Source organism: Phyllostomus discolor, chromosome 12 (assembly GCF_004126475.2).
Source record: "Phyllostomus discolor isolate MPI-MPIP mPhyDis1 chromosome 12, mPhyDis1.pri.v3, whole genome shotgun sequence".
NCBI lineage: Eukaryota > Metazoa > Chordata > Mammalia > Chiroptera > Phyllostomidae > Phyllostomus > Phyllostomus discolor.
This window is the reverse complement of record NC_040914.2, coordinates 5,030,518-5,058,141: the sequence shown is the minus strand read 5'-3', so window position 1 is coordinate 5,058,141 and position 27,624 is coordinate 5,030,518. Positions and strand designations below refer to the sequence as shown.

General features: G+C 39.4%; 1 protein-coding gene across 2 annotated transcripts in view; it reads left to right on the top strand.

The window, feature by feature from the left end:
* Positions 1-2,248: 2,248 nt before the first annotated feature.
* The window catches only part of ZNF569 (zinc finger protein 569), a 66,599-nt gene continuing 41,223 nt past the window's right edge, over positions 2,249-27,624 (top strand). The window contains exons 1-2 of one of the 2 annotated variants that reach the window (XM_036012910.1): positions 2,249-2,558; positions 23,472-23,529. In XM_036012910.1, coding sequence (XP_035868803.1) covers positions 2,530-2,558; positions 23,472-23,529 — 87 coding nt within the window. In that variant the 5' untranslated portion in view covers positions 2,249-2,529. Of the gene's footprint in view, positions 2,735-23,471; positions 23,530-27,624 lie in introns of both variants that reach the window. The other variant, XM_028529708.2, reaches the window with a different exon arrangement.

Sequence of the window (27,624 nt, the reverse complement as noted above, 5' to 3'; positions counted from 1 at the left end):
TACTATTAAAATAGACTAAGAATAAAGGCAGTATTATAAATAAAATGTAGATTCCATAATTTCCTGTTGGATCAATCCAACGGGAAGCTATTACAACTCTAAAAATTTAGATTTTTAGAGAGCTTCAAAACATATAAAGCAAAGCTTAACAGGAATAAACAGAGAAAGAGACAATTTTACAAGTATAAAAAATGAAATCAGGAAGCTGGAGGGATGTAGAACCAACTCTGCTCTTTTCTCATCTGTTAACCAAACAATTAGAAAAAAAAAAACAATTCTAATGGTAAACAGAAAAAAAATTGATAGGGGATTCAAGAGTTGGAAAATTTTAGTTTAAGGTAAATAGCTAATAAGCCTAGTAGGTAATGCATATTGTTTCAGGATCTGCAGGCATGGCTTGCTACTCCCAGGAGAGACAGCCAACCTCCTGGGGCACAGCTAATGCCACTGACTGGGGCACAGCTGGAGATGTCCCAGAGATCGGGTTGCAGGAAGAGACAGACACCACCTGCCTGCCGGGGGACAGCTAACTGCCCAGGGAAAGAATGCTGCAATTTTTAAATCTAATTTTCCCTGAATTTCCAAACCCCCCACTGCACTTTGTATATTCTCTATTTTAAGGGACACATGGACAAAACCAAAGGGGGTAGGTTTGAGGGTGGGAGGAGGGGATGGGTGGGGGGACATGGTGGAGTGAAAATGGAGACAACTGTATTGAACAATTAAAAAAAAGATCAATAACTAAAAAAAAAGGCTTGCTTGAAGGAAAATGTAAGGCGGTTAATTAGGGTATGAACCCACTGTCTTCTCAGATTGCCAGTCATCTGAATAAAGTACCCATAAAGACTCAATCCCTGTCTCTGTTTATTAGGTTTGGTATGTGACAGGCAGCACAAACACCAGCTTTTCTGATTTCAAAACTACTGTTGGTAAAGACATGGGACAAATAAGCAAAACTTATTTGGAGGACTGTTCTCCATACACAGTGTTTGACTAGGAATCCCTTGTCCCTTCCCAGACATAGTTTCACACTGAAACAGTGCCGTTCATCATCCACTGAAAGGAAGGCTATCTGCTACTGCATCATAGGGATAACATAGTCCTTTGGGCTTTGTGTAGCTGGGAGGTAAGTTTATGGGCTAGAAGCCCCTGATGCCTTCAAGGACTACAAGTTCCTGGTATTAAGTATGCTGTAGTTTCCAATATTTTGCTCACTTTGTCAACATATCATGATACAAAAAGGTGGGCTAATGTTTTCATAGATATTCTCTCCGCTTTAGTGTCTACTTCAACATTATTCCAGTGAGTCTTCAACTCTCATTGTCAATTATTTGTGAATTCTTCTTAAGTCAGAGTGGGACCCATCCAAAACGCTGAGAAAAGAATCAGGTTGTTTGGGCGGGAGTGACATAAGTAACAGTGTAAAAAAGCATGGATGTTTCATGAACACAGACTCACAAATCTCTATAATTTCTCCCATTTAATATTTTGATGATTCTGGTTTATCGACTTACCCTTATTGGTAATATTGTAACAGAGGCCAGTCAGAAGCACAAAGAATTTGTTCACCTGCTAGCACTCCACAGTGTTCAGCCTTTCTGGGCTGCCACAGTAAGTCCCTGGCAGGTGTAACCAACTCCAAGCTCTCAGGGTGGGTGCTGTAACCAGCCGGAGCAGCCCCCCAGTTATACATCATACGTCAAAGTTATGCATACCTTCTGGCTCCATTCTGGCTGAAAGAGTACTCTGTTGTTACTAATACACAAAATAGCTGTTTTTGCATATCAGGTATAAGGCTGGCCTACAAAATAACTCTCAATGGTCCTGCTCCATGTGTTCTTTCCTCCAGCTAGGCCTATTATCCTGTATTCCTAGACACTCCAGGTTCTGGACCCTGTTATAAATTGACAACACATTGTCTCTCAACAAAACTTCAGGATCAGAATCAAATGGTCACAATATAAGATGCGACCATAATCACACAAATGGGTGCAAATTCGCACGACCCCCAAAGTCAGTGGACCTCAGAATCTCTCGACTCCACAGACTCCCTACCACAGAATTCACAGCTACAATTTTCAACACACAATCATACAAGGCAACTCCTCCCCTTTCTGACTGCCGCCAGAAACTCGAGGCTCAGGCTGGCCGGTCTAGACCCGCCAGCAGGCCTAACTGTCCAACCACCTTTATCCCGCTGAAGTCCGGTCTTAGGTGCAGCCCACACCAGACGGAACTAAACCGACTGAGTTGTGCTCCCTTACTGGACCAGGCACCGTAACCCCAGGAACCTGAACATCCTGTTAAGGTGCTTTTTTTGCAGATACAGATTTGTGCCGCTAAGGCTTCTGGGGAATGTAGTCCGGTGCAGGAAAGCTGTGGACCTTTTCAGATTCTTTTCAGCACAAAGTGGCACTCCCACGGACTCCGAGTCCCGGGATTAAGGGAAGCTGCTTCCCTGAAACTTAAATCGAGCTTCCTCTGCAGATCTGGGGGCCCTTAAACACCGCTGTTGGTTTTTGACAGTATATGCAAAAGGAAAAAACAGTCCAGCCTGGGTGAGCCGCGGAGGGGTGTGGGAAGTGTCGTCCAGCTTCTAACCACCCGAGGCTCGCGCTGCCCCCAGCCGCAGCCCGTACTGACCATCGTGGAGTCCCTGCAGCACCACGCACCAGCTGTGCCACTTGGACGGCGTTGAGATGTGGAACTGGGGCCTTTGTCTGCGAGCCCGGTGGTGAGTCCTCAGGCAGCTGCGAGCTCGGAGGCCGGGACTTGGTGCCGGGTGGGAGTAGGGGCCTGCGGACCATTGCCTGTGTTGTTGGAGGAGGATGCCCTGCAGGGCTTTGCCCGTGCGGGTGGTCCGCGTGAGTGGCCTGTTGAAGACAGCGCGTGGCACGACGTTACTGTATTTGCCAGATATTTGTGACAAAGTGTGGCCGTGGGGTCGTGTGTATAAGCGATTTTGGTGGATGTGTTTTTCCTTTTATGCTTCAATATGAACGCGCGTGAGAGCGTGCCTGACTATGCTGGGGTCGGTGAGTGAACGAGAAACTCCGTGGATGGAAGGTAGAATACGGTTGTGTGTGTAGATTTGGGAGATTGTATCAGTGTTTCATTTCTTTGGTAACGGTAATAAGAAATAGGTTTTCATATGAGACGTCAATAGCCCTAATACCTTGTTTTAATGTTTAAATTGTATTTTTGTGTATTAGTCACGTTGTTTTATGGCATACTAACTTCACGCTCCTTTTCCCTGACTCTCTGCCCTAAATTGCAATATACAGAGTTGCCGATAAACACTAGTGCTTATAGTGCACTTTACTAATTTTGGGGTCGTGAGGTGGTACAGGCTCCTAGTGGTGGAACTCATGGGTCAAAATGTATGCTCCTATTAACGGCTCCCTCAATATATCCAGTTATAATCGTCTGAGGTTCCAATAACCTGCAGTATTATTGTCATTGTATAAGATTGCATGTATTCATATTCATACACTCTTGATAACAATGGATATCATTAATATTAGTAATCTTTGTAAAAATTGAATAAATGCTGGAGGCATGATACAGTAAATTTTGGGTAAAGAGTTCCTTAGAGTCTGGTTTGGATGCCATCAAAATTGGATGCCACAGACAGACAGTTTTTGTGTGCTGGTCACTCAGATACTTAATGCATTTTCACCGAATACATTCCATGTGAACTGCACTTCAGAGGACCCTGGGGATATAGTAGAGAACAAGGCAGAAAGTGGTCCTGCTCTCACGGCTCAGAGTGTAGTGTGGTGCAGAGGGCCTGCAGTGGTGAGACGGCTACGAAATACTTGCAGTGTCCCTAAGTTTTAAGGATCAAAGTTCAGCTCTAAAGAATGACAAAACCATGTTGAATTGATCCAGACAGTGTCCTCAGACACACGTTAAGAACTGCCATGTCATTAGATGTTATTGACACATTAGACCCACTTGCCTGTTTTCCACTTAATAGTCTTAGTAATAAATGAAAAAATCACTGAGATCTCAGGTACCCATTTGAGTATGGGGAAGCTTCCTGGAATGAAGAATCAGGAGGGAGACTAAGAAAACAGTCTTCGCACAAACACTTCTTGCTCAAAATTGTTTTGCACTGAACATTTTATAAGAAGTTTTCTTATTATATTCTTCTTAGCTTTCTGGAGTAAAATCAGCTGGCTGAGAATCATTAGAAAAGTACTAAGCCTTTTCAAACCTAAAATAAAAAGTTTTATTGAAACTTTAAAAACAAATCTACCCATATATCTGTAACTATCTTTCTACCTAAGAAGTTAATGCATAGTTCAGATGCTTTATAACTTTACAGTCTCTAAATATATGAATAAGTCAAACCAAATGTCATATTCTAACACCTGTTACAAATAAACACAGAGAAATATTAATTTGTTAACCTCGTAGATGTAAAATAATTTCTTTAATTTGCAGTTATTTGATTACTACTGAAGGCAAGCATTAAAATATTTTTATGAATTTTGTTTCCTAAAGTGATGTTCTATTTTCAAATTTATTTTTTCAAAGTCCTTAATGTATTAAGGATTCATTCATTCATTTACTCCACCATTTATTGAATGCTGTATGTGGGTCAGGAACAATTCTAAATGCTTGGGATGTAGCATTGAACAAAGGAGACAAACTGCCTGCTGTTATGGTACTTACATGGTTAAGGGCCAGATAATAAGTGAGGTAAATTAAATATAACATACATTAAATAGTGAAAAATACTAAGATAAAATATAAAGCAGAAAGATAAATAGAATTAGGAATGGGAGTTGGAGTTTTAGGATGGGGTAGGAATCTTAAAATGTATAAATAAAAATATGAAGGATGTAAAGGAACTAGGTATGTGTGTAGTTGAGGGTAGGTTATTCCAGGCAGAGTGAACAACAGTTATAAAGCCCAGAGGTGGTAACATGCAGTTAAAATGAAGAGGCTGGCGTGACTGAAACAGAACAAATGAGAGGGTGAGTGGTGAGAGATGAGAGAAAAATGATAAGTGGAAGGAAGTAGGGCAGATCAGGTTGGGCCTTATGGGCCATATTAATGATTTTGGCTTTTAATCTAAATGAGATGGGAAGCTGTTGGAGAGTTTTGAACATGGGAGTGATATTACCTGCAAATAATTTAAGATGATTGCTTTGGCTGCTCTGATGAGAGGACTATGGGAAGAAGAATGGAGAAAGGGCAGAAGTGGAGAGACCAATTTGGAAACTATTGCAAGAACTAGGGGAAAGATGTTGGTGACCTGGACCAGAGAAGTAAAAATGATGAGAAGTAATCACGTACTACATAAAACTTGAAGACAAAGCTGATACAATTGCTGATAAAACTGATGTGGAATGTAAGTGTGACAAGATGTCACAGTATTTTTTTTAGCTGAACAACTTGAAGAATAGAGTTATCATTAGCTGAGAAAGGAAAGAAAAAAGGAAAAACTGGCTTGGGGCTTAGGGAGATAGTGAGATTTTAGTTTATGTGAAGTGGGAGGTACCAATTAGACATTCAGTTGGAGGTACTAAGTTCGCAGTGAGATACACAAGTCCGAATTTCAAAAGAAAGATCTAAGATCTAGGTTGGAGACATACATTTGGGAATTATTAGCATTTAGATGATATTTGTTTATTTAAAAAAATTTTATTGTTTTTCGGTTACAATTGTCCCAGTTTTCCCCCCAGTTGCTCTCCCCTGTCCTGCGTCTCCTCAGTCAGTCCCCAGGCTGTTCTACATTACCATGGGTCCTTTATACACATTACTTGACTAGACCCTTCCCTTTCTTTCCCCTGTTACCCCTTTATCCCCTTCCCTCTTTTCACTGTCAGTTTGTTCTTTATTTCCAAGTCTCGGGTTCTGTTTTGCTCTTTTGTTTGTTTTGTTCATTAGGTTCCACTTATAGGTAAGATCATATGGTATTTGTCTTTCACCACCTGGTTTATTTCATTTACCATAATACTCTCCAGTTTCATCCATGCTGTCCCAGAGGGTAGGAGCTCCTTCATTCTTTTTGTTGCATAGTATTCCATTGTGTAAATGGTCCACAGTTTTTTGATCCACTCATTTACTGATGGACACTTAGATTGCTTCTAGCACTTGGCTATTAAAATTGCGCTGCTATGAAATTTGGGGTGCATAGGTTCTTTTGAATTAGTGTTTCAGGATTCTTAGGGCATAATCCCAGCAGAAGGATCATTGGATCGAAAGGCACTTCCATTTGTAGTTTTCTGAGGAAATTCCATACTGTTTTCCACAGTGGCTGCACCAGTCTGCATTCCCACCAACAGTGCACTAGGGCTCTCTTTTCTCTACAACCTCACCAGCACTTGTTCTTTGTTGATTTATTAATGATGGCCATTCTGAAGGGGTGAAAGGGTATCTCATTGTGGTTTTAATTTGCATCTTTGTGAAGGCTAGTGATGTTGCACATCCTTTCATATGTCTTTGTGCCCACTGTATGTCCTCTTTCAGGTCCTTTGCACATTTTTAAAAAAGATTTTATTTATTTAATTTTAGAAAGAAGGGAAGGGAGGCAGGAAGAGAGGAAGAGAAATATCAATGTGTGGTTGCCTCTCATGTGGCCCCCACTGTGGACCTGGCCTGTAACCCAGGCATGTACCCTGACTAGGAATCCAATTTGCGACCCTTTGGTCCTCAGCCCATGCTCAATCCACTGAGCTACACCAGCCAGGACCCTTTGCGCATTTTTTAATTGAATTGTTTGTCTTTCTGCTGTTGAGTCGTATGAGTTCTTTATATATTTTGGAGATCAAATCCTTGTCTGAGGTATCATTGGCAAACAAATATGTTTTCTCATACAATTTGATCCCTTTAATTTTGCTGATGTTTTCTTTAATTGTGCAGAAGCTTTTCAATTTGATGTAGTCCCATTTGTTTATTCTTTCCTTTATGTCCCTTGCTCTAGGAGATACATCAGTGAAGATATTGCTGTATAGGATATCTGATATTTTACTGATTGTGTTTTCTTTTAGGACTTTTATGGTGTCACAACTTATATTTAAGTCTTTTATCCATCTTGAATTTATTTTTGTGTATGCTGTAAGTTTGTGGTCTAGTTTCATCTTTTCTCATGTACCCATCCAGCTCTCCCAGCACAGTTTGTTGAAGAGGCTATTTTTACTCCATTTTATGCTCCTGCCCCCTTTGTCAAATATTAATTGACCATAGAGACTTGGGTTTATTTCTGGGGTCTCTTATTCCATTAGAACAGACACATCTGTTCCATTGATGTATGTGTCTGTTCTTATTGCCAGTACCAGATGTTTTGATTACAGTGGCCTTGTGATATTGTTTGATATTGGGTATTGTGGTCACTCCTACTTTGCACTTGTTTCTCAAAATTGCAAAGCTTTCGGGGTCATTTATGGTTCCATATGAATTTTTGAAATATTTGTTCTGTATCTGTGAAATATGTCAGTCATATTTTAATAGAGATTGTTTTGAATCTAGAAATTGCTTTGGATAGTATGGACATTATGATGATGTTAATTCTTCCAGTCCATGACCATGGTATATGCTTCCATTTATTTGTGCCTTTCTTAATTTCTTTCTTTAGTGTTGTATAGTTTTCCCAGTATAGGTCTTTTACCTTCTTGGTTAGGTTTATTCCTAGGTGGTTTATTTTTCCTGTTGCTATAGCAAATGGGATATTTTTCCTAATATCTGTTTTTGGTATTTGATTGTTGGTATACAAAAATGCTTTCAATTTCTGAATATTGACTTTGTATCCTACTGTTTTGCCAAATTCACTTATTGAGTAAAGTCTACAGTGTTTTCTAGGTGCACTATCATGTCATCTACAAATAATGACAGTTTTACTTCCTCCTTTCCTGTCTCAATGACTTTTATTTCTTTTTCTGTCTGATTGCTCTGAATAGAAGTGGTCCTAATCTTAGTGGGAAAGTTTTTAGTTTTTGCCTGTTAAGTATGATGTTGGCTGTAGGTTTCTCTATGTGGTCTTTATTATGTTGAGGAATGCTCCCTCTATTCCCACTTTGCTGAGTTTTTTTTATCATAAAGGGTGCTATACCATATCAAATGATTTTTTCACATCTATTGATACATTCATGTGATTTTTGTCTTTCCTTGTGAATATTGAACCATCCTTTCATCCCTGGGATAAATCCCACTGGGTCATGGTGTATGATCTTTTTAATATATTGCTGCATGCGATTTCCCAATATTTTGTTGAGGAATTCAGCATCTATGTTCATCAGCAATATCAACCTGTAGTTTTCTTTCTTTGTTGTGTGTTTATCTAATTTTGGGATTAGGATGATGCTGGCCTCATAACAAGTGTTAGGGAGTCTTTTCTCTTTTTGGATTTTTTGGAATAGTTTGTGAAGGATAGAGGTTAGCTCTTTAAATGTTTTATAAAATTCTACTGTGCAACCATCCAGTCCAGCACTTTTGTGTGACGGGAGTTTTTTGATTACTGCTTCAATTTTGTCAGCTGTTACCGGTCTGTTAATGCTTTCTGCTTCTGCTTCATTCAGTTTTGGAAGATTGTGTTTTTAGAAATTTGTCCATTTCACCCAGGTTCTCAAATTTCTTGGCATGTAGTTGTTGGTAGTGATTTCTTACATTCCTTTGTATTTCTGTGGTATCAGTTATAATTTCTTCTCTTTCATTTCTGATTTTATTTATTTGGGTCTTCTCCTTTTTTCTTGATGAGTCTGCTTAAAGGCTTGTTGATTTTTTTGATCTTTTCAAAGAACCAACTCCTGGATTTATGGATCCTTTGAATTATTCTTTTAGTCTCTATGTCATTTAATTCTGCTCTGATCTTGGTTATTTCCCTCCTTCTACTTGCTCTGGACTTTGTTTCTTGTTGTTCCTCCAATTCTTGTAGATGTGGGGTTAGGTTGTTTATTTGAAATGTGTCTATCTTTTTTAGGTAGGACTCTATCGCTATAATCTTCCCTCTCTGGACTGCCTTTGTTGTGTCCTATAGGTTTTTGACTGTTGGGAGTTCATTTTCTTTGTTTCTAAAATTTTGTTTGATTTTTTCCTTGAGCTCGTTAACCCATTCATTGTTTAATAGCATGCTATTTATTCTCCATGAATTTGAATGTTTTTGAGTTTTTTCCTTGAAGTTGGTTTCTAGTTTCAGTCCCTTGTCAGAGAAAATGCTTGATATGATTTCAATATTTTTTAATTTGTTGAGGCTTGTTTTGTGTCCTTTCATGTAGTCTGTCTTTGAAAATGGTGCATGTGCATTTGAAAAGAATGTGTATTTTGCTTCTTTGGAATGAAAGGTTCTGTATATATCAGTTAAGTCTATTTGATGTAATGTGTCTGTTCAGCATCACAATATCTTTGTTGATACTTTGTTTGGAAGGTATATCCATTTTTGACAGTGAGGTGTTAAAATGCCCGACTATAAGTGTGTTGCTCTCTGTCTTTTTCTTGAAGTCCTCCAAGGTTTTCCTTATATATTTGGGTGCTCCTATGTTGGGTACATATATGTTTACAATGTTTTATGTCTTCTTGATGGATTCTTCCCTTGAGTATTACGGAGTCCTTCTGTGTCTCTTTCTATGGCCTTTGTTTTGAAGTCTGTTTTGTCTGAAATAAGTGTTGCTACCCCATGTTTTTTTTCCTGTCCATTTGCTTGGAATATTTTTTTCCAACTCTTCCCTTTCAGTCTTCACCGTAGGTCTTTTTTTCTGAGATGTGTGTCTTGTAGGCAGCATATGTATGGGTCATGTTTTCTTATCTAGTCAGTTACCCTATGTCTTTTGATTGGGGCATTTAATCCATTTATATTTAAAGTAATTATTAATAGGTACTTACTCAGTGCCATTTTAACCCTTTGTAGCTGTGTTACTCTGTCTCTCTTTTCCTCTTTTTAAAGCAGTCCCTTTGTTGTATCTTGAAATCCTGGTTTGGTGGAAGTGTATTCTTTTAGACTTATTTTGTCTGGGAAACTCCTTATTTGGCCTTCCATTTTAATTGAGAGCCTCACTTGGTAGAGTAGTCTTGGTGGCAGACTTTTTTTCCATTACTTGGAATATTTCTTGCCATTACCTTCTGGATTGTAGTATTCCTGTTGAGAAGTCAGCTGCTAGCCTTATTGGCACTTATTTGTATGTTACTATCTGTTTCTCCCTTGCTGCTTTTAAGATTGTTTCTTTGTTTTTAAAATTTGGCATTTTAATTATGATGTGTCTTGGAAAAGGCCTCTTTGGGTTCATCTTGATTGGGATCCTCTATGCTTCCTCGGGTTCTATGGCTGTTCCCCTCTAGGTTCAGGAATTTTTCTGTCATTATTTTTTCCAAACAGGTTTTCTTTCTTTTTTCCCATTTTTTTAAAATTTTATTGTTGTTCTTCAAGTATAGTTGTCTGCCTTTTTCCTTCACCTCTCCCTGCTACCCCAGCCATCCCCACTTGCCTCCCCTGATTCCACCCACTATTGGCTTGTCCATGTGTCCTTTATCGTTGTTCCTGAAAACCCTTCACCCTTTTCCTCCCATTATCCCATCCCATCTCCCCTCTGGTTACTGTCTGTTTGTTCTTAATTTCAATGTCTCTGGTTACATTTTGCTTGTTTGCTTGTTTTGTTTACTAGGTTCCACTTAAAGGTGAGATAGCGGTACAATTTATAATAGCCAAGTGCTAGAAACAACCTAAGTGCCCATCTGTAAGTGCATGGATCAAAAAACTATGGTACATTTACAGAATGGAATACTACACTGCAGAAAGAAAGAAGGAGGTCCTACCCTTTGTGACAGCATTGATGGAACTGGAGAGCATTATGCTAAGTGAGATAAGCCAGGCAGTCAAACAGGTTTTCTATTCTTTGCTCCTTTTCTTCTCCTTCTGGTATCCTATGATTTGAATTTGTTGTGTTTCATGTTGTCCTGAGGTTCCCTTAAGCTCTCCTCAGACTTTTTGAGTCTTTTTTCGTGCTGCTGCTCTACGTGGGTATTTCTTTCTACCTTGTCTTCCAGCTCACTATTTGGTTCTCTGCTTCATCCAGCCTACTTGTAATTTTTTCTTATGTATTTTTATTTCAGATATTGTATTTGTTATATCTTCCTTGTTTTTTTTATTGTTTCTATTTCCTTTTTCATGCTGTTATAGTTTCTGCTTAATTCCATGTAGTTGTCATTGAGTTCCTGGAACATCATTATAACCACTTTTTTGAATTCTGTGTCTGATAGTTTGCTTGCTTCTATTTCACTTAGCTCTTTTATAGGGGGTCTTCCATGCCTTTTGGTTGTGGTTTCATTCTTTGTCTTCCCATTTTATGTGACTCCTTTTTGTTTTGTTTCTGCATCTCAGGATACTCTGCTTTGCCAATCATTGTGGGATGAGCTTCTATGGTAGGAGTTTTGTAAGACTCAGTGGTACAGTCTCTTTGATCTTGTTGTCTGGATGCTCTTGGGTTTCCCTTTCTTCCATTTGTGTGGACTCTTATTATACTTGGTGTTTACTTGTTTCTGGCTATTTTATTGGTGTTTTCTTCCTTCCAGTGGGCTTAATGGTAGTCACAACTCTCACCTCATCTTCTATGCTGTTGTACAAATACTGGTTAACAAATCAGTGTTACCCAATAACCAAACCTATGTCAGCAAAAAGAACCCCCCTACCACATCAGCAATCTGAATTTCTATTGAGCAAAGATTAATAAAATTGAAGAGAGATTATGGATATTGTAAGATATGACAAAGGGAATATGAGATAACTAAAAGAGGGGCAAATGTTATTGTGTGGTAATATGGAGGAGAATTGGTAAGAGTAGGGATAAAACCAAAATGAAGAAAGGGAGAGAACAAAATTTAAAATGTACATAAAACACAAAAGACAATGGGAACAATGGGGTAAGGTAAGGCATGGGAAGAGTATACTATGTGGTTTTAAGCAAAATTGAAAGGTTTTGGCTCAACGAGAACAAAACTGCAGCAAACCCACAGCAGGGCTGAGCAATGATAGCATAATGAAGTTTAATAAAGGTGGAACGGGAATAGGAATATTCTAGCAAAGTGAAAAGTGAATATAAGATGTCTACTATAAAGAAAAATGATTTTGAGAGGATGGGGGAAGCAAATTAATAAGAACAAGGAGTAAAGCCAACATTGAGAGAGGGGAAAAAAGAAAATAAATGAAATAAAATTCCTCACCCAACTGATCAGGGGCAGGGGGAAGGCAAAATGGAGTAAGACAGAGGGCAAATATTCTGTGGTATTTAAAGTACAAATAGTGAACAAAGAGGAGATCTGTTGGAGAAGTACAGCAACAACCAGGGTATTTTGCCCAACTAGCCACTGTTTATAAAAGGTGGAAGAGAGATAAGACTCTTACAAGAGGGGGAAAAGATTGTGAGCTGACTTAAGAAAGAAGAGCACTTATGTGAGGTTAGATGGAGGAGAAGTGGTGAGAATAAGAGATAGGAACACAGTGTAGTGTGAAAAAAAAAGAAGTTTACCACAATAGTAATAAAGTTTAGGAAGATTGTGAAATGCTTTAAGACCAGGGAAGGGTGCTGTGTGGGATTTGGGATGGAAATAACATGATAAAAAATATGTAATCTGAATAAAAATAATAAAAAGTAAAAGGCCAAGAGTAGTGAGTTATTTGGACTATGAGTGAAGTGAAAGAAGAAGAGTTAAAATGCAATCTGATAAGGAGAAAAATACAAACAAAAATTCTAAATAAATGAAAAGAAAGAAGATAAATAATAGAAACCATGCAAGTTCTGATGAAGATTAAGGTGAAATTTGTCTCAGCCTTTGGTGTTCACCTTCTGACTTCTTTGTGGATCTCTGGTTTTGTCTCAGCTCCATGTCCTCCTGCCTTACTCTTGGGGGAATAAAAAGACCCCTGATGGTTGTTGTTAAGCCAGCAGGGACAGTTTTGCAGATCTTCCTGGCTTTTACAGGCAGTGGGGGGTTGGGCTTGGTTTTTCCTCTTTGGTGGTTGGGCAAGGAATGGGGCTCAGCGTGGGCAACGGTAATCTCAGGTGCCCAGTTTCCAGTCCATGCCCTCAGAGCACTGTGTGGCATGCATTCTCCACTTTGCACAGTTGTGCTGGCCTGGTGCCAATAAACCACCTCACTTTGCACCCCTTTGATCAATCTGTGAAGGGCACTGAGTGGGAGTAAATTGCACCCACAATCCTCCCTCCCTGATGGTTGGCAGCTATGCATCTGTGGTCCTCTCCCAGTGTACCCTAGTTCCCCTTTTGAAAAAAGTCTCTTTGGGTGCTACTGATGCTCCAAGCCACTGCCCAGCTTTCCTTACACTTCAACTCTCAGGCAGTCGCCAGTCACAGCCCACCCTTCTGCCAGCTCCAGTTGCCGCTAGGATTCTTCCCACTCTCTGGCACTGTCCTGGCAACCGCTGCCCCAGCTTCAGGCACCAGCTGGTGGCACACCTGGTGTTTGTCTGCCTTGCCTTCCTCATCCCCCTGCCTGCCTTGCCTTCCTCATCCCCCTCATGAGAGAGCATTCATGTCTCTCCTAGAGCAGGTCTGCAATTTGCCCATCCTGGAAGGGGAGGGAGCTGCTAGGCTAGCTCTCACTGACCTGGCTCTCCTCCGATGTTTTTCCCTGGCAGCCATGATTTCTGGTGCCATGTCCCAGACTTTCCACATCTGGCTATGAAACCTCTTTACTGCCTGTTTTGAAGCTTCCTCTGCATACTTTGGCTTCCAAACTTCTTATCAGCTAAGATTCTGTTGGATGTTCACTTTGTCCTTTGGAAGATCAGCTAAGTGTCCCAGTTGCCGTGCATGAGCAAGTCTTCTTTCTGAAAAGTTTCATATCATATTTAAACTGCTGAAAAATAAAGATAAGGATAAAAAATTTGAAGGCAACAAGAGAAATAGAAACATTACCTACTGAAGAATAAGGATAAGAATCACATACAGCTGACAAATTTTCAGAGTGCTCTGAAAGATAAAAGCTATCAATCCACAATTCTATAACAAGCAAAAATATTCTTCAAAAATGAAGAATAAAGATTTTTTCAGTTAAACAAAAACCTGCACTAGCAGACTTCTCTACAGGAAATGCTAAAGGAGGAAGTTCTTTAGGTAGAAGTTGTTCAAACTTGAATATGTACAAAGAATTGAAGAACATTAGAATTGAAGTAAATAAGGGTAAAATAAAATTCATTTTATTTTTATTTGCTCTAAAAGCTAAAAGATTGAAGTAAATATTATATGTTTATAGCATAGGTAAAACTAAAATATATCATAACTATAGCAGAAAGGATGGGAGGGAGGAATTTGGAATATATTGTTGTAAGTTTCTATACAACAAGATATACTATTTGAAGGTAGACTCAGATTAATAAGAAATAGATATTGTAAAAACCTAGAGAGAGACTTCTGGCCAAGATGGAGGTGTAGGTAGCCACACTGTGCCTCCTCACACAACCAAGATAGGGACTACACCAATTTAGAAACAGAATAACAACCAGAACTGACAGAAAATTGAATTGTATGGAAGTCGGACAACCAAGGAGTTAAAATAGACACATGCATCCAGACTTACAGGAGGGGCAGAGTCCAGCAGCCAGGCAGAGAGGGGCCTTGGCACAAAGAGTGGTGGGACTGGGCGTGTAAGGCATCCTAGGCATGCAAGACCATAGCAGGCAGACCCTGGGTGTGCAGGTGGCAGCTGGCAGACCCAGCGAGGTGGCGACTGTGAAGCAAGGCACTGCGCACAAACCAGGATCCCAGCACTGGGAAATAGAGCCTCGGGACACTGATTGAAAACACCTGTGGGGATTGAGGCACAGGGAGAGACTCCCAGCCTCACAGGAGAGTTCATTGGAGAGACTCACAGGGTCCTAGAATGTGCACAAGCCCACTCATGCAGGAATTAGCATCGGAAAGGCCCAGTTTGCTTGGGGGAAGTGGCGGAAGGGACTGAAATCCACAGAGAGTGAGGAGCAAGCACCATTGTTCTCTCTTGGACCCCGCCCCCATATACAGCATCACAACCCAGCCACTGAGCTGCCCTGCCCTGGTGAACACCTAGGCCTCTGCCCCTGATACATAACAGATGAGACAAGCACCCCTCCCCCCAAAAAATGGCCCAAATGAAAGAACAGATCAAAGTGCTACAGCAAGTACAACTAAGCAAACAAGAGATAGCCAACCTATCAGATGCACAGTTCAAAGCACTGGTGATCAGGATGCTCACAGAATTGGATGGATTTGGTCGCAAATTAGATGAAAACATGAAGGCTACAATAAGTGAAATGAAGGAAAATGCACAGGGAACCAATAGTGATGGGAAGAAAACTGGGACTCAAATCAATGGAGTGGACCAGAAGGAAGAAAGAAACAAACAACTAGAAAAGAATGAAGAAACAAGAATTCAAAAAATGAGGAGAGGCTTAGGAACTTCCAGGACATCTTTTGGGGTACCAGAAGGGGAAGAGGAAGAGCAACAAATGTAAAAGTTATATGAACAAATAATAAAAGAGAACGTGACCAATCTGGCAAAGGAAATAGACTTCCAGGAAGCTCAGAGAATCCCAAAGAAGTTGGACCCAAGGAGGAACACACCAAGGTACATCATAATTACATTAGCCAAGGTAAAAATGAAGGAGAGAATCCTAGAAGCAGCAAGAGATAAGGAGACAGTTACCTACAAAGGAGTTCCCATCAGATTATCAGCTGATTTCTCAAAAAAGATCTTGCAGGCAAGAAGGGGCCAGAAAGAAGTATTCCAAGTCATGAAAGGCAAGGACCTACATCCCAGATTGCTCTATCCAGCAAAGCTTTCATTTAGAATGGAAGGGCAGATAAAGTGGTTCTCAGACAAGGTCAAGTTAAAGGAGTTCATCATCACCAAGCCCTTATTTTATGAAATGTTAAAGGGACTTATCTAAGAAAAAGAAGATAAAAAACATGTACAGTAAAGTAACAGCAAACTCACAATTATTAACAATGACACCTAAAACAAAAGCAAACTAAGCAAACAACCAGAACAGGAGCAGCACCACAGAAATAGAGATCACATGGAGGGTTAGCAACAGGGGAGTGGGAAGAGGAGAGAGGGGGAAAAGGTATGGAGAATAAATAGCATAGATGGTAGGTAGAAAATAGATGGGGAGGGCAAGAGTAGTATGGGGAATGTAGAAGCTAAAGAACTTATGACACATGGACATGAACTGATGGGGGATAATGTGGGTGGGAGAGAGTGTGCAGGGTGGAGGGGAATGAAAGGGTGTAATGGGACTATAATAGAATAATCAATAAAATATATTTAAAAAATAATTTTCTTAATGGAAAAAAAGAAAAAACCTAGAGAAACCACTAAGTTTTTTTCAGAGATAAAAGGAATAACAAAAATTGCTCAATTACCCAAGCCAAGGAAGAAAGTTGGGGATGGCTGAAAAGCAGAACAAGTGGAGCAAATAGAAAACAGCTAAGAAGATGGTAGAAATTTATCTAACTATATCAATAATTATTTTAAATGTACCCGTTAAAAGATAAAAATGGAGTTTATCACACTGGGTAAAAGATTCCCTAAATGCTGTTTACAAGAAGCCCATTTTAAATATAAAGAATAATACATTAGCTCTCACTTGTGTGGCTCAGTTGTTTGGAGTTTTGTCCAGTCACCAAAAGTTTGCAGATTCAGTTCCTGGTCAGAGCACATACCTAGTTTGCAGGTTTGATCCTTGGTCCAGGTGTGTACAGGAGACAACCAATCAATACCTCTCTCTTGCATCGAGGTTACTCTCTCTTCCTTTCTCTCTCCCTCCTTCTCTCTCTAATAGACAATGAAAAAAAAATGTCAGGTAGGATTAAAAATAGATTATAAGAAATAAAATAAAATTACATTTCTTGGGCTCCATTAAATTCAACATCCCAAGTTAGGAAAAAGACATTTACACATATGTTTATCCCCCAGGGTGGCAGTGTGGAGTTCTATTTTTTTAAAAAGAACGATACATTAAAAATAAATGATAAAAATATGATATAAAATATTAATCAAAACAAATATGAAGTTGCAACTTTAATATTAAACATGTAGACTTTAGAACAAGGAATATTATTAGGGATGAAGAGAAACATTACATAATGATAAAGGGGCTTGTTTTCTAAGAAGACACAAGTATTCCTAAATGTGTGCAGCTGAACATGAACTTCAAAATATATAAGGCAAAAACTGATAAAATTAAAATGAGAAGTAGACAAATACACAACTATAGCTGGGGGTTTGAAAGCTCCTCTCAGTAATAAAAAAAATAGGACAGAATATCAGAAAGGTTATAGAAGACCTGAAAAACAACTAGCATTTAAGACTTAAATGGGGGAGTTCTGGCCAAGATGGAGGTGTAGGCTGAAACCCTTTCCTTCCTCGCATAACCAAAAGGAGAATAACAACCAATCTAAAATCAATAAACAACCAGAAGTGCCAGAGAAATCAAACTGCATGGAACTCTGACAACCAAGGAATTAAAGAAACAGGCAGGTGGATGGAGAGCACCTGGGGCAAGGTGGTAGGCTGTGTGGGCGGGGCTGGCCGAAAGGACCTTGGGCAAGGCGGTGGACTGTATGGGTGGGGCTGGCTGAATGAGAAACAGATTCAGAGCTGACTGTGGACTATGGCAGGGGTTGCCATGGTGGGAGACACTCCCAGTCTCACATGAGAGTTCATTGGAAAGTGGAGCTAGAGCCCATCAAGCAAACTGCACTGTTCTCTCTCTGACCCCTCCCACACAGATAGCACCACAATGCAACAAAGAGGGTTGCCTGGTGAATACCTAAGGCCCCGCCCCCTTACAACTTAACAGGTGTGTGGAGACAAAGAAATATGACCCAAATGGAAGGACAGAGCAAAATTCCAGAGAAAGAGCTAGGCAATGAGCGGATAGCCAACCTAACTGATGTGGAATTCAAAACACTAGCAATCTAGATGCTCACAGAACTGATTGAGCTTGGTTGCAAAATGAAAGAACAAATGTAGGATACCAAAAGTGAAATAAAGCAAAATGTTCAGGGAACCAACAGTGACAGGAAGGAAACCAAGATTCAAATCGATGATTTGGAACAAAGGAAGAAATAAACATCCAACTGGAACAGAATGAAGAAACAAGAATTCAAGAAATGAAGAGAGGCTTAGGAACCTTTGGGACAACCTGCAATGTTCCAATATCCGAATTATAGGGGTGCTGGAAGGGGAAGAACAACAGCAAGAAATTGAAAACTTATTTGAACAAATAATGAAGGAAAACTTCCCCAATCTGGCAAAGAAAGTAGACTTCTAGGAAGTCCTGGAAGCCCAGAGAGTCCCAAAGAAGTTGGACCCAAGGAGGAACACACCAAGACACATCATTGTTAAGTTACCCAAGATTAAAGATAAAGAGAGAATCTTAAAAGCAGCAAGAGGAAAGGAGACAGTTACCTACAAAGGAGTGCCAATAAGGTAATCAGCTGATTTCTCAAAAGAAATCTTATAGGCAAGAAGGGGCTGGAAAGAAGTATTTGAAGTCATGAAAGGCAAGGACCTACATCCCAGATTGCTCTATCCAGCAAAGCTTTCATTTAGAATGGAAGGGCAGATAAAGTGGTTCTCAGACAAGGTCAAGTTAAAGGAGTTCATCATCACCAAGCCCTTATTATATGAAATGTTAAAGGGACTTATCTGAGAAATTGAAGAAGATCAAAAACTATGAACAGTAAAATGACAACAAACTCACAACTATCAACAACTGAACCTAAAAACAACAACAAAAACTAAGCAAACAATTAGAACAGGAACAGAATCAGAGAAATGGACACGGAGGGTTTTCAGTGGGAGGGGCAGGGGAGGAATGGGGGAAAGGTACAGGGAATAAGAAGCATAATCAGTAGGCATAAAATGGATGGGGAGAGGTTAAGAGTGGTATATGAAACAGAAATCAAAGAACTTATATGTACAACCCATGAACATGAACTCAGGGGTGGGGAAATGCTGGACAGTTGGGGGGTGGAGGGTGGAGGGGGGATCAAGGGGGAAAGTTGGGAAAGCTGTAATAGCATAATCAATAAAATATGCTTAAAAAAAGATGTAAATCGGGTGTCCACCCTGCGGGCCATGGGCTACCTGTGACCCCAGATGACTATGAATGTGGCCCAATACAAAATCACAAATTTATTTAAAACATGGTGAGATTTTTTGTGATTACGTGTTGCAATGTCAGGTAAAATAAATGTACATATGCTCTTGCTATTTGTATGTATGTATGGCTTCAGTTTTACAGTCGTGTGCGGCTTCCAGTGTGTTATCTTCCAAGTGCAGACAGTATGATTGACACCAGCAGACATTACATGTGCTTGTGGTGATATAGTGAGGCAGTGATTATAAATAATATTCCAACCTACCATTTCAATGTTAGGTGATTGATGTTATTTAGAAGTCAGGTAAGCATTCTTATTTGATTATTAAAGGTACTTCTACACCTCAGTGGTGCCTCACACATTGCCTGCCACACTTCACAATCAGCTGTCTGCCTCATCCTGGCAACCAAGAGGGCTGTGGAAAGGCCGAAACCTTGCTTTGTCTTTTCCTGTCAATTAATTTTCATAAAATCCCTTATCTATGATTATGTTTTTAATCCCAGCATGGCTTCTACAACGTCTCAAAAGGAAACAGAACCCCCAAAAAGAAAAGTTACGAATGTAGGAAGATTGTTCAACAAAAAGTGCACATATGACTACTTTTTTGTCAAGCCAAATAGTAAGGCATTCTGCTTAATTTGTACGGAATTTGTGCAAGTTTTTAAAGAGTATGATTTGAAAAGGCATTATATGCAAAAAAGAAAACAAACCATGCTGCCCAATTCAATGGGTAGGAAGAATTCGGTGTGTCATAAGGACAAAGTAGCAGAACTGGAAAAAATATCTCTTCTCAACAAAATTTTTTTTCAGAACATTACAGCTCAGGAGGATTCCATTGTGAAAACCAGTTATGTGGTAGCTTATTTAATAACAAAAAATCAAAACCATTTAGTGATGGTGAGTATATTAAGCAATGTACAGAAAGCATGGCAGATATAATTTGTCCTGAAAAAAAGGGGGATATTTGTCAAATCAGTTTGTCTCACCTGACCATAGCCAGGCAAACTGAAGAAATTTTAATGTCTATTGAAAGAAGTTTGGGGAGTAAAGCTGCTAATTTTAAATTTTATGCTTTGGTGATGGATGATAGCACTGATGCTACAGATATGGCTCAACTGGCCAATTTTATTAGAGGCATTAATGACTAATATAATGTCACTGAAGCAATAACTTCTTTAGTGCTATTAAAAGACCCAACTAAATCAAGAGATTTATATGAAGTGAAAGCTATGTTAAAGTGATTTTCTTTGTCTGTTGTCAACATGTCTGATATATTTACTGATGCTGTCCTAACGATGGGGCTTGCACAGTTAATAGAAAACAGTACAATTGCTGCTCAAAAGTCACATTTGACAAAGTATTATTGCATAATACATCTTGAAAATTTATGCATAAAAGCTTTAAAACTGGATAATATGCAAACCATCATCAAGACTGTGAATTTCATAAAAGCCAAGGGACTGAATCATCACCAACTCCAGGAATTCCTTAAAAGTATTGATGCTGACTTTGGTGACATCATTTATTTTTTGGAAGTAAGATGGATAAGTAGAGGCCAAATGTTGAAAAGATTTTATCATTTACGAAATGTTATCAAGTCATTTATGGTATCAAAAAACAAATTTGTGGACTTCCAGTCAAGATGGAGGTGTAGGTAGACATACTGTGCCTCCTCACACGACCAAAAGAAGGACAACAATTTAAAAACAAAAAACAACCAGAACGGACAGAATCTCGAACTATATTAAAATCTGACAACCAAGGAGTTAAAAGACACACTCATCCAGTCCTGTAGGAAGAGCAGAGAAGGACACATGGAGAGGACTCGTGGCAAAGTGGTGGTAGAGGACCAGGGTGGGCAAGGCAGCAGCTGGCACACTCAGCACCAGATTGTGGAGTGGAATGCGCAAGGCTGCAGCTGGCCCGCAAGACTGTGGCAGCAGCTGTGGAGCAGGTGATCCCACATTTTCGTGCAGATAAACTGGGAGGAACAATTGGGGAATGAGACACACCATGCAACCCAGGGTCCCAGTGTAGGGAAATAAAGCCTCAAACCACTGATTGAAAACACCCGTGGGGGTTGAGGGAGTGGGATAAACTCCCAGCCTCACAGGAGAGTTCATTGGAGAGACCCAAGGGTCCTAGAACATACACAAACCCACCCACATGGAAATCAGCACCAGAAGGGCCCAATTTGCTTGTGGGAATTGGGGGAAGTAACTGAAAGCTGGCAGAGAGTGGAGCAAGTGCCATTGTTCCTTCTCAGACCCCTGCCACAGAAACAGCATCACAACCCAGCGATGTGGGTTGCCTGGCCCTGGTGAATACCTGAGGCTCCGCCCCTCGTTACGTAACAGGCATGTCAAGACAAAAAAAAAAAAAAAATGGCCCAAATGAAAGGACAGATGAAAGCTCCAGAAAAAATACAACTAAGTGATGAAGAGATAGCCAACCTATCAGATGCACAGTTCAAAATACTGGTAATCAGGATGCTTACAGAATGGTTGAATTTGGTCACAAATTAGATGAAAAAAATGAAGGCTATGCTAAGTGAAATAAAGGAAAACGTACAGGGAACCAATAGTGATGGGAAGGAAACTGGGACTCAGATCAACAGTGTGGACCAGAAGGAAGAAAGAAACAAACAACCAGAAAAGAATGAAGAAACAAGAATTCAAAAACATGAGGAGAGGCTTAGGAACCTCCAGGACATCTTTAAACATTCCAACATCGAAATTATAGGGGTACCAGAAGGGGTAGAGGAAAAGCAACAGATTGAACACGTATTTGAACAAATAATAAAGGAGAACTTCCCCAAGCTGGCAAAGGAAATAGACTTCCAGGAAATCCCGGAAGCTCAGAGAGCCCCAAAGAAGTTGGACCCAAGAAGAAACACACCAAGGCACATCATAATTACATTAGCCAAGGTAAAAATGAAGGAGAGAATCCTAGAAGCAGCAAGAGATAAGGGGACAGTCACCTACAAAGAAGTTCCCATCAGAATGTCAGCTGATTTCTCAAAAGAGACCTTGCAGGCAAGAAGGGGCTGGAAAGAAGTATTCCAAGTCATGAAAGGCAAGGACCTACATACCAGATTGCTCTATCCAGCAAAGCTCTCATTTAGAATGGGAGGGCAGATAAAGTGCTTCTCAGATAAGGTCAAGTTAAAGGAGTTCATCATCACCAAGCCCTTATTTTATGAAATGTTAAAGGGACTTATCTAAGAAAAGAAGATTAAAAAAAAACATGTATAGTAAAAGGACAGCAAACTCACAATTATTAGCAACCACACCTAAAGCAAAACCAAAAGAAAATAAGCAAACAACTAGAACAGGAACAGAACCACAGAAATGGAGATCACATGGAGGGTTAGCAACAGGGGAGTGGAAGGAGGAGAGAGGGGGAAAAGGTACAGAGAATAAATAGCATAAATTGTAGGTTGAAAATAGACAGGGGGAGGGTAAGAATAGTATGGGAAATGTAGAAGCTAAAGAACTTATAAGTATGACACATGGACATGACTAAAGTGGGGGATGTGGGTGGGAGAGTGTACAGAGTGGAGGGGAATGAAAGGGGAAACGGTACAACTGTAATAGCATAATCAATAAAATATACTAAAAATAAAAAAAAGATGTTTGAGAATTGAGGTTTGACTATACTCTGTCCTTTTCTCCCCATTCCTAATTCCTATTTCCAGAGAGAACCAATTTCTAATCGTTAATTTCTTGGTTTTACTCTATTTTTCTAAATCATATGTTTATTCTGCTATTATTTGACACTTTAAAAATTAGTGATTTTTTTTTTACTGTGGAAAATAAGAATTTAACTCAGCACTGCCAATGTCTCTGATACACTTCATTCTCACACACAAACTTTCTACTCCTTCCTTAAAATATAAATTATGTTACCATTTTGGTTAAATGACCATTTAGTCGCCATTTTGGTTAAATTCTTATGTAGTTGGTACTTAAATGTTTCTCTTTAAATGTTTCAGTACACTAAAATACCTTAGGTTCTTGCCAGTTTTATAATTTTCTTGGTTATATGCTTTCACGAAGCTAGCTAGCTCCATGTGAACTGTTTATTCTCTGTTGCAGAGCTGTGGATAAATTCATGGGACGTCTCCTATTCCTTCCCATTCCTTCACATCTCCTCTTCCACATTTGCTCTCCTATTCATTTTCACTTAAGCTCCACATGATCACACCAGTCATCCTTGTAGTTATTAGCACCTCTGTGTTATGAATATTGTTGGTCTTTCTGACGGACCCAAATCATTTTGTTACAGTGTTACCTTAGTCTGTTGGGAGTGGCATGTTTCTGAAACCACAAACAAGCCTGGCCTAATGGCTTTTATTTTCTTCTCCAGCTCTGCCTTCTCAGGCTCTGCCCATTCCCAGAAAGAAGAGGAAATGACTGAGTCCCAGGTAAAATTTAAATACTGTATTTTTTCCTTGCCTTATTCTACAGTGTAGTTTAAGAGGATTGCAGTAATCCATGCAGTAAATTGGAAAATATTACATAGATACATATTTTCAGAGGAAATGGAGTTAGAAGATTAAAACCAGGAAAGAGTTAATATATGGTTATGCAGAAAACCAGTCATTCAGAGACATTAAAGTTGGGCTTCAATTTTGAGTTTCATTATTATAGGTAAAGCAAACCAGACCAGAAATTCATGACATAATTTTCATTGTACATAAGGATGAAAATGAACATTTCTTAGCAGAAGTAAACTTTTCATTGGCACCTAGGTCAATGAAGACATTATTGTATGACTTCTTATAGTTGATAAATACAGCTTTTCTGATGGTTTGTTTTGATCAATGATAAAATGAAGAATATATGTTAAAATAGCTTAGCATTGGAAAGAACATAGATGAAGATTATCAGAAAAAGGGATAAATTATAGTATTACATGTAATAGAAGACTACATAACAATAAAACAAATAGCAGATTACTGCTTCTCACAAAAACATGATAAATCTCACAAAAATATGGAGTAGGAGAAGCCAGGAATAAAAGTGTGTGTGTGTCAGTTATAAAAATAATGTATAGCTGAATTCAGTTTATTTTTTTGTTCTTTGAAAAAAATTACAGGTAATAACAACCTTTGAAAAATGTAACCGGAAGAAGGAATCCTCAATTTCACACAAATATTGCTACTGCTTCCTGTACCTGGTGATGTTAAATTACATAATATCAAATTAGGATGCATGTTTATTTTTCCCCCCACTTCAATATGGACTAAATGATTCCTATGATAATTAAGGACTGCTTTTGGAATAGTGCCAGAAATTTTTCCAGAAATCTAATTTTTGCCAATAATGTCCTCTAAGTTTCTGAATTTAAACTCTCCGCTGACTTAGTTGATTAAATAATTCATCCTCTGGACATAACTGGAAACCTTTCCATCTCCCCCACTCAATGCCTGCTCTCCATCCTCTCTCCTTCAATTCCCACACTTAATGCAGCCAGATTGGATTTTTGGTATCTGTCTGGAGGAAGTAGCAAAGATGTGTGGTTTGAAGTGGATTGAGCTTGAGGTACAGTCCTAAAATATTCCTGATACCCTTCAAACATAGATTCTTCTGTCTTTAGGAAGCCAATGATATTTAGAAAATCCCTGAGCGAATGAAGGTCACAAAGAGAGATAACTGAAAGCTGTAATTAAACTTGATCTTTTAAAAAACATTTCAAATATACTTACTGTTTAGGGAGTAAGACTTACAGATTGTGCCAGTATTCTACTTTTTTTTTTATTAGTGTGTATAAAACCCCTTATGTAGCTAACTCTATCTACCATCTTTTGTCCTGTGGCTCATGGCCTCAATTAAATTTGGACATCCCATTTTTACCTCAGATACAATGTAGGTACAGCTTAAACAGCCATTTTTTTTCTCTCTCAAATTCATGATCCTGAACCTACTGAACTAAAATCTTCAACTTTAATGCACAGGCATCTCCCTTTCCAAGGGGATTGTAAACTTTGTGGGAAGAGACCATAATTTAGACATTTAAAAATCCTGATACTTTATAAGAAAATATTCAGTAAATATTTGTCAATGGAAAAATCAAAAATAGTTAAATATGTAATTTAACAACATAGAAAATTGACAAAATTTGCACAGTTTGATTATCTGGGTGTTTTAAAACACTCTGATTTCTGTAATACAGATGACGTTTTGTAAATCCTAACAGCTAACGAAATTTTCTTCTGTTTCCCCGGCCCAAGGAGTTATATCAGGAAAAATATTGCTACCAGAAATTTCCAAGATTTTACTGCTTGTTTTCTCCTAGGATTTTTATGGTTTTGAGTCTAACATTTGTTTTTAATCCATTTTGAATTTTCTTTTGTGGTGTATGGTATAGGAAGGTGGTCTCATTTCTTTTTTTCTTTTTTATGTATCTGTCCAATTTACCCAACACTATTTATTGAATAGAATATCTTTACCCTGTTGTGTGTTTGCCTTTTCTTCTTGCCAAATATTAACTGACCATAAAGGCGTGGGTTTATTTCTGGGTTCTTGATACTGTTTCATCTATATGTCTTTTTTCATGCCAGTACCATGCTGTTTTGATTACTTTAGTTTTATTTCAGGGAGTATGATTGGAAAGTTTAAAATTAATCTTTTAGTTTGATTTTAGTGTGATTCCTTCAACTTTCTTCTTCTTTCTCAAGATTGCTCTCATTATTTGGGGTCCTTTGTGGTACCATATAGAATTTTGGAATATTTGTTCTAATTTTGTGAAGCATGCCTTTGGTATCTTCATAGTAATTGTGATGAATCCATACATTGCTTTGGATAGTATGGACATTTTAAGAATATTAATACTTTCTGTTCATGAACATGGTATATGCCTCTACTTACTTGTATATTCTTTCATTTCTTTTATTCAGTATCTTATAATTTTCCAATTACAGGTCTTTATGTCCATTGTTAAATTTACCTTATTCCTAGGTATATTATGCATTATGAAGCAATTGTGAATGGGATTGTTTTCTTAATTTCCCTTTCTGAGAGTTTATTATTGGTATATAAAAGTGAAACTGATTTCCTCCATGGAACTGTGCTTTGCAAGAGTATTCAGGGCCTGGCAAGGGTGACTCAGAAAGTCTGGTAGGGTGGTGGTAGTGCTTGCACTCTGTAGGGAGGAGGAATGGGCACTTCCTCTCCTTCCTGTGGCAACATAGGCTGAACTCGCTATGAAAGCCCACTGTGCCTCCCTGCAATGCAGCTGCAGAGCCCAGTGAATGGCTATCTGACTCCAGGAATGAAGGCTGCCTGTGAAATGGTCTCAGAAACCCAGCTCTGTGTGGCTCGCTGGCACCTTTTGGCAACTCAACCAAGCAGAATGGGATCCAAAATAAATCAATCTCGCTTGGAACTATAGTCTGTCCACACACCACCAGTGACTGCAGGGCAGGGTTGAGGCTCCCAGCTCTACTCTGCCTCCAAATGGGCCAAATGTCCCATTTTCTCATGCCATCCAACCAAGCAGAAAGGGCCCAAATTTCCAGCCCAGCACATCACACCCTTGCTTTGGAAGACTAAGCTCAGGACAGGGTAGACCAAGTGATTCAGCGGGTGGGGGAGGGGCAGCACCTGTGTGCTCAGTGTGGGCGAGACAGCCCTCTTCCTCAAGCCTCACAGGTTACACTCTGACCTGCTATCTGCCCAAAGTTCTTCCAGACAACAGAGGGCCACATAAAGTCACTGCTGCTTGTACCCAGTGGACCCTTTCTTTAGCCCTGAAGTGCCATGTGACCCTTCTAGTAGTCACAGATCTGAGCAAACTTCCCAACCTAGTTTTGTAACAATGAGCTCACTTCTTGGCTGGAATGGTGCACTTCAAGTCTCCCAAATGGATTGAATCCCTACTGATTCCCACCACCTGGTGCTACACAGGTTTCCCTTCCCCTCTCTCGTTGCTCTTGACTGGGGCCCCTGTATGGGGCTAGGACCACACACTCCCATGGGGAAGAAGTTCTGCTGCTGCAGTATTCCTCGGCTTTCACATTTGCCACACATGCGCAAGGTGGCTTACCCTATCCTTCTGTCTTCCCATCTTCCTCTGTGCTCCTGTTTATAAAATTTTAAATCAGCTACACTTCAGCTGGTTTTTCAACTTGATTGCTCTGCAGTTTAGCTGCAAATTTGAACCATACCTGTGAGAAAACTGATGAAAGTTCCAGCTACTTGCAGCCTTCTTGGGATCTAGGTCCTTGCTTTTTATCAGTTTGAATTTACATGCTGTTTCTGGACTGAAATGTTTCTGTTGAGAAATCAGCTGACAGTCTTATGGGAGCTTTCTTACAGGTAGCTGTTTTTGTCTTGTGGCTTTGAAAATTCTCTTTGCTATTTTAATTATGATTTGTCTTGGCGTGGGTCTTTGGGGGTTCATCTTGTTTGGGACCCTCTGTACTTCCTGGACTTGTGTGTCTTTTTCTTTTCTAGGTTAGGGAAGTTTTCAGTCATTATTTCTTCAAATAGGTTCTTGATTCCTTGCTCTCTCTCTC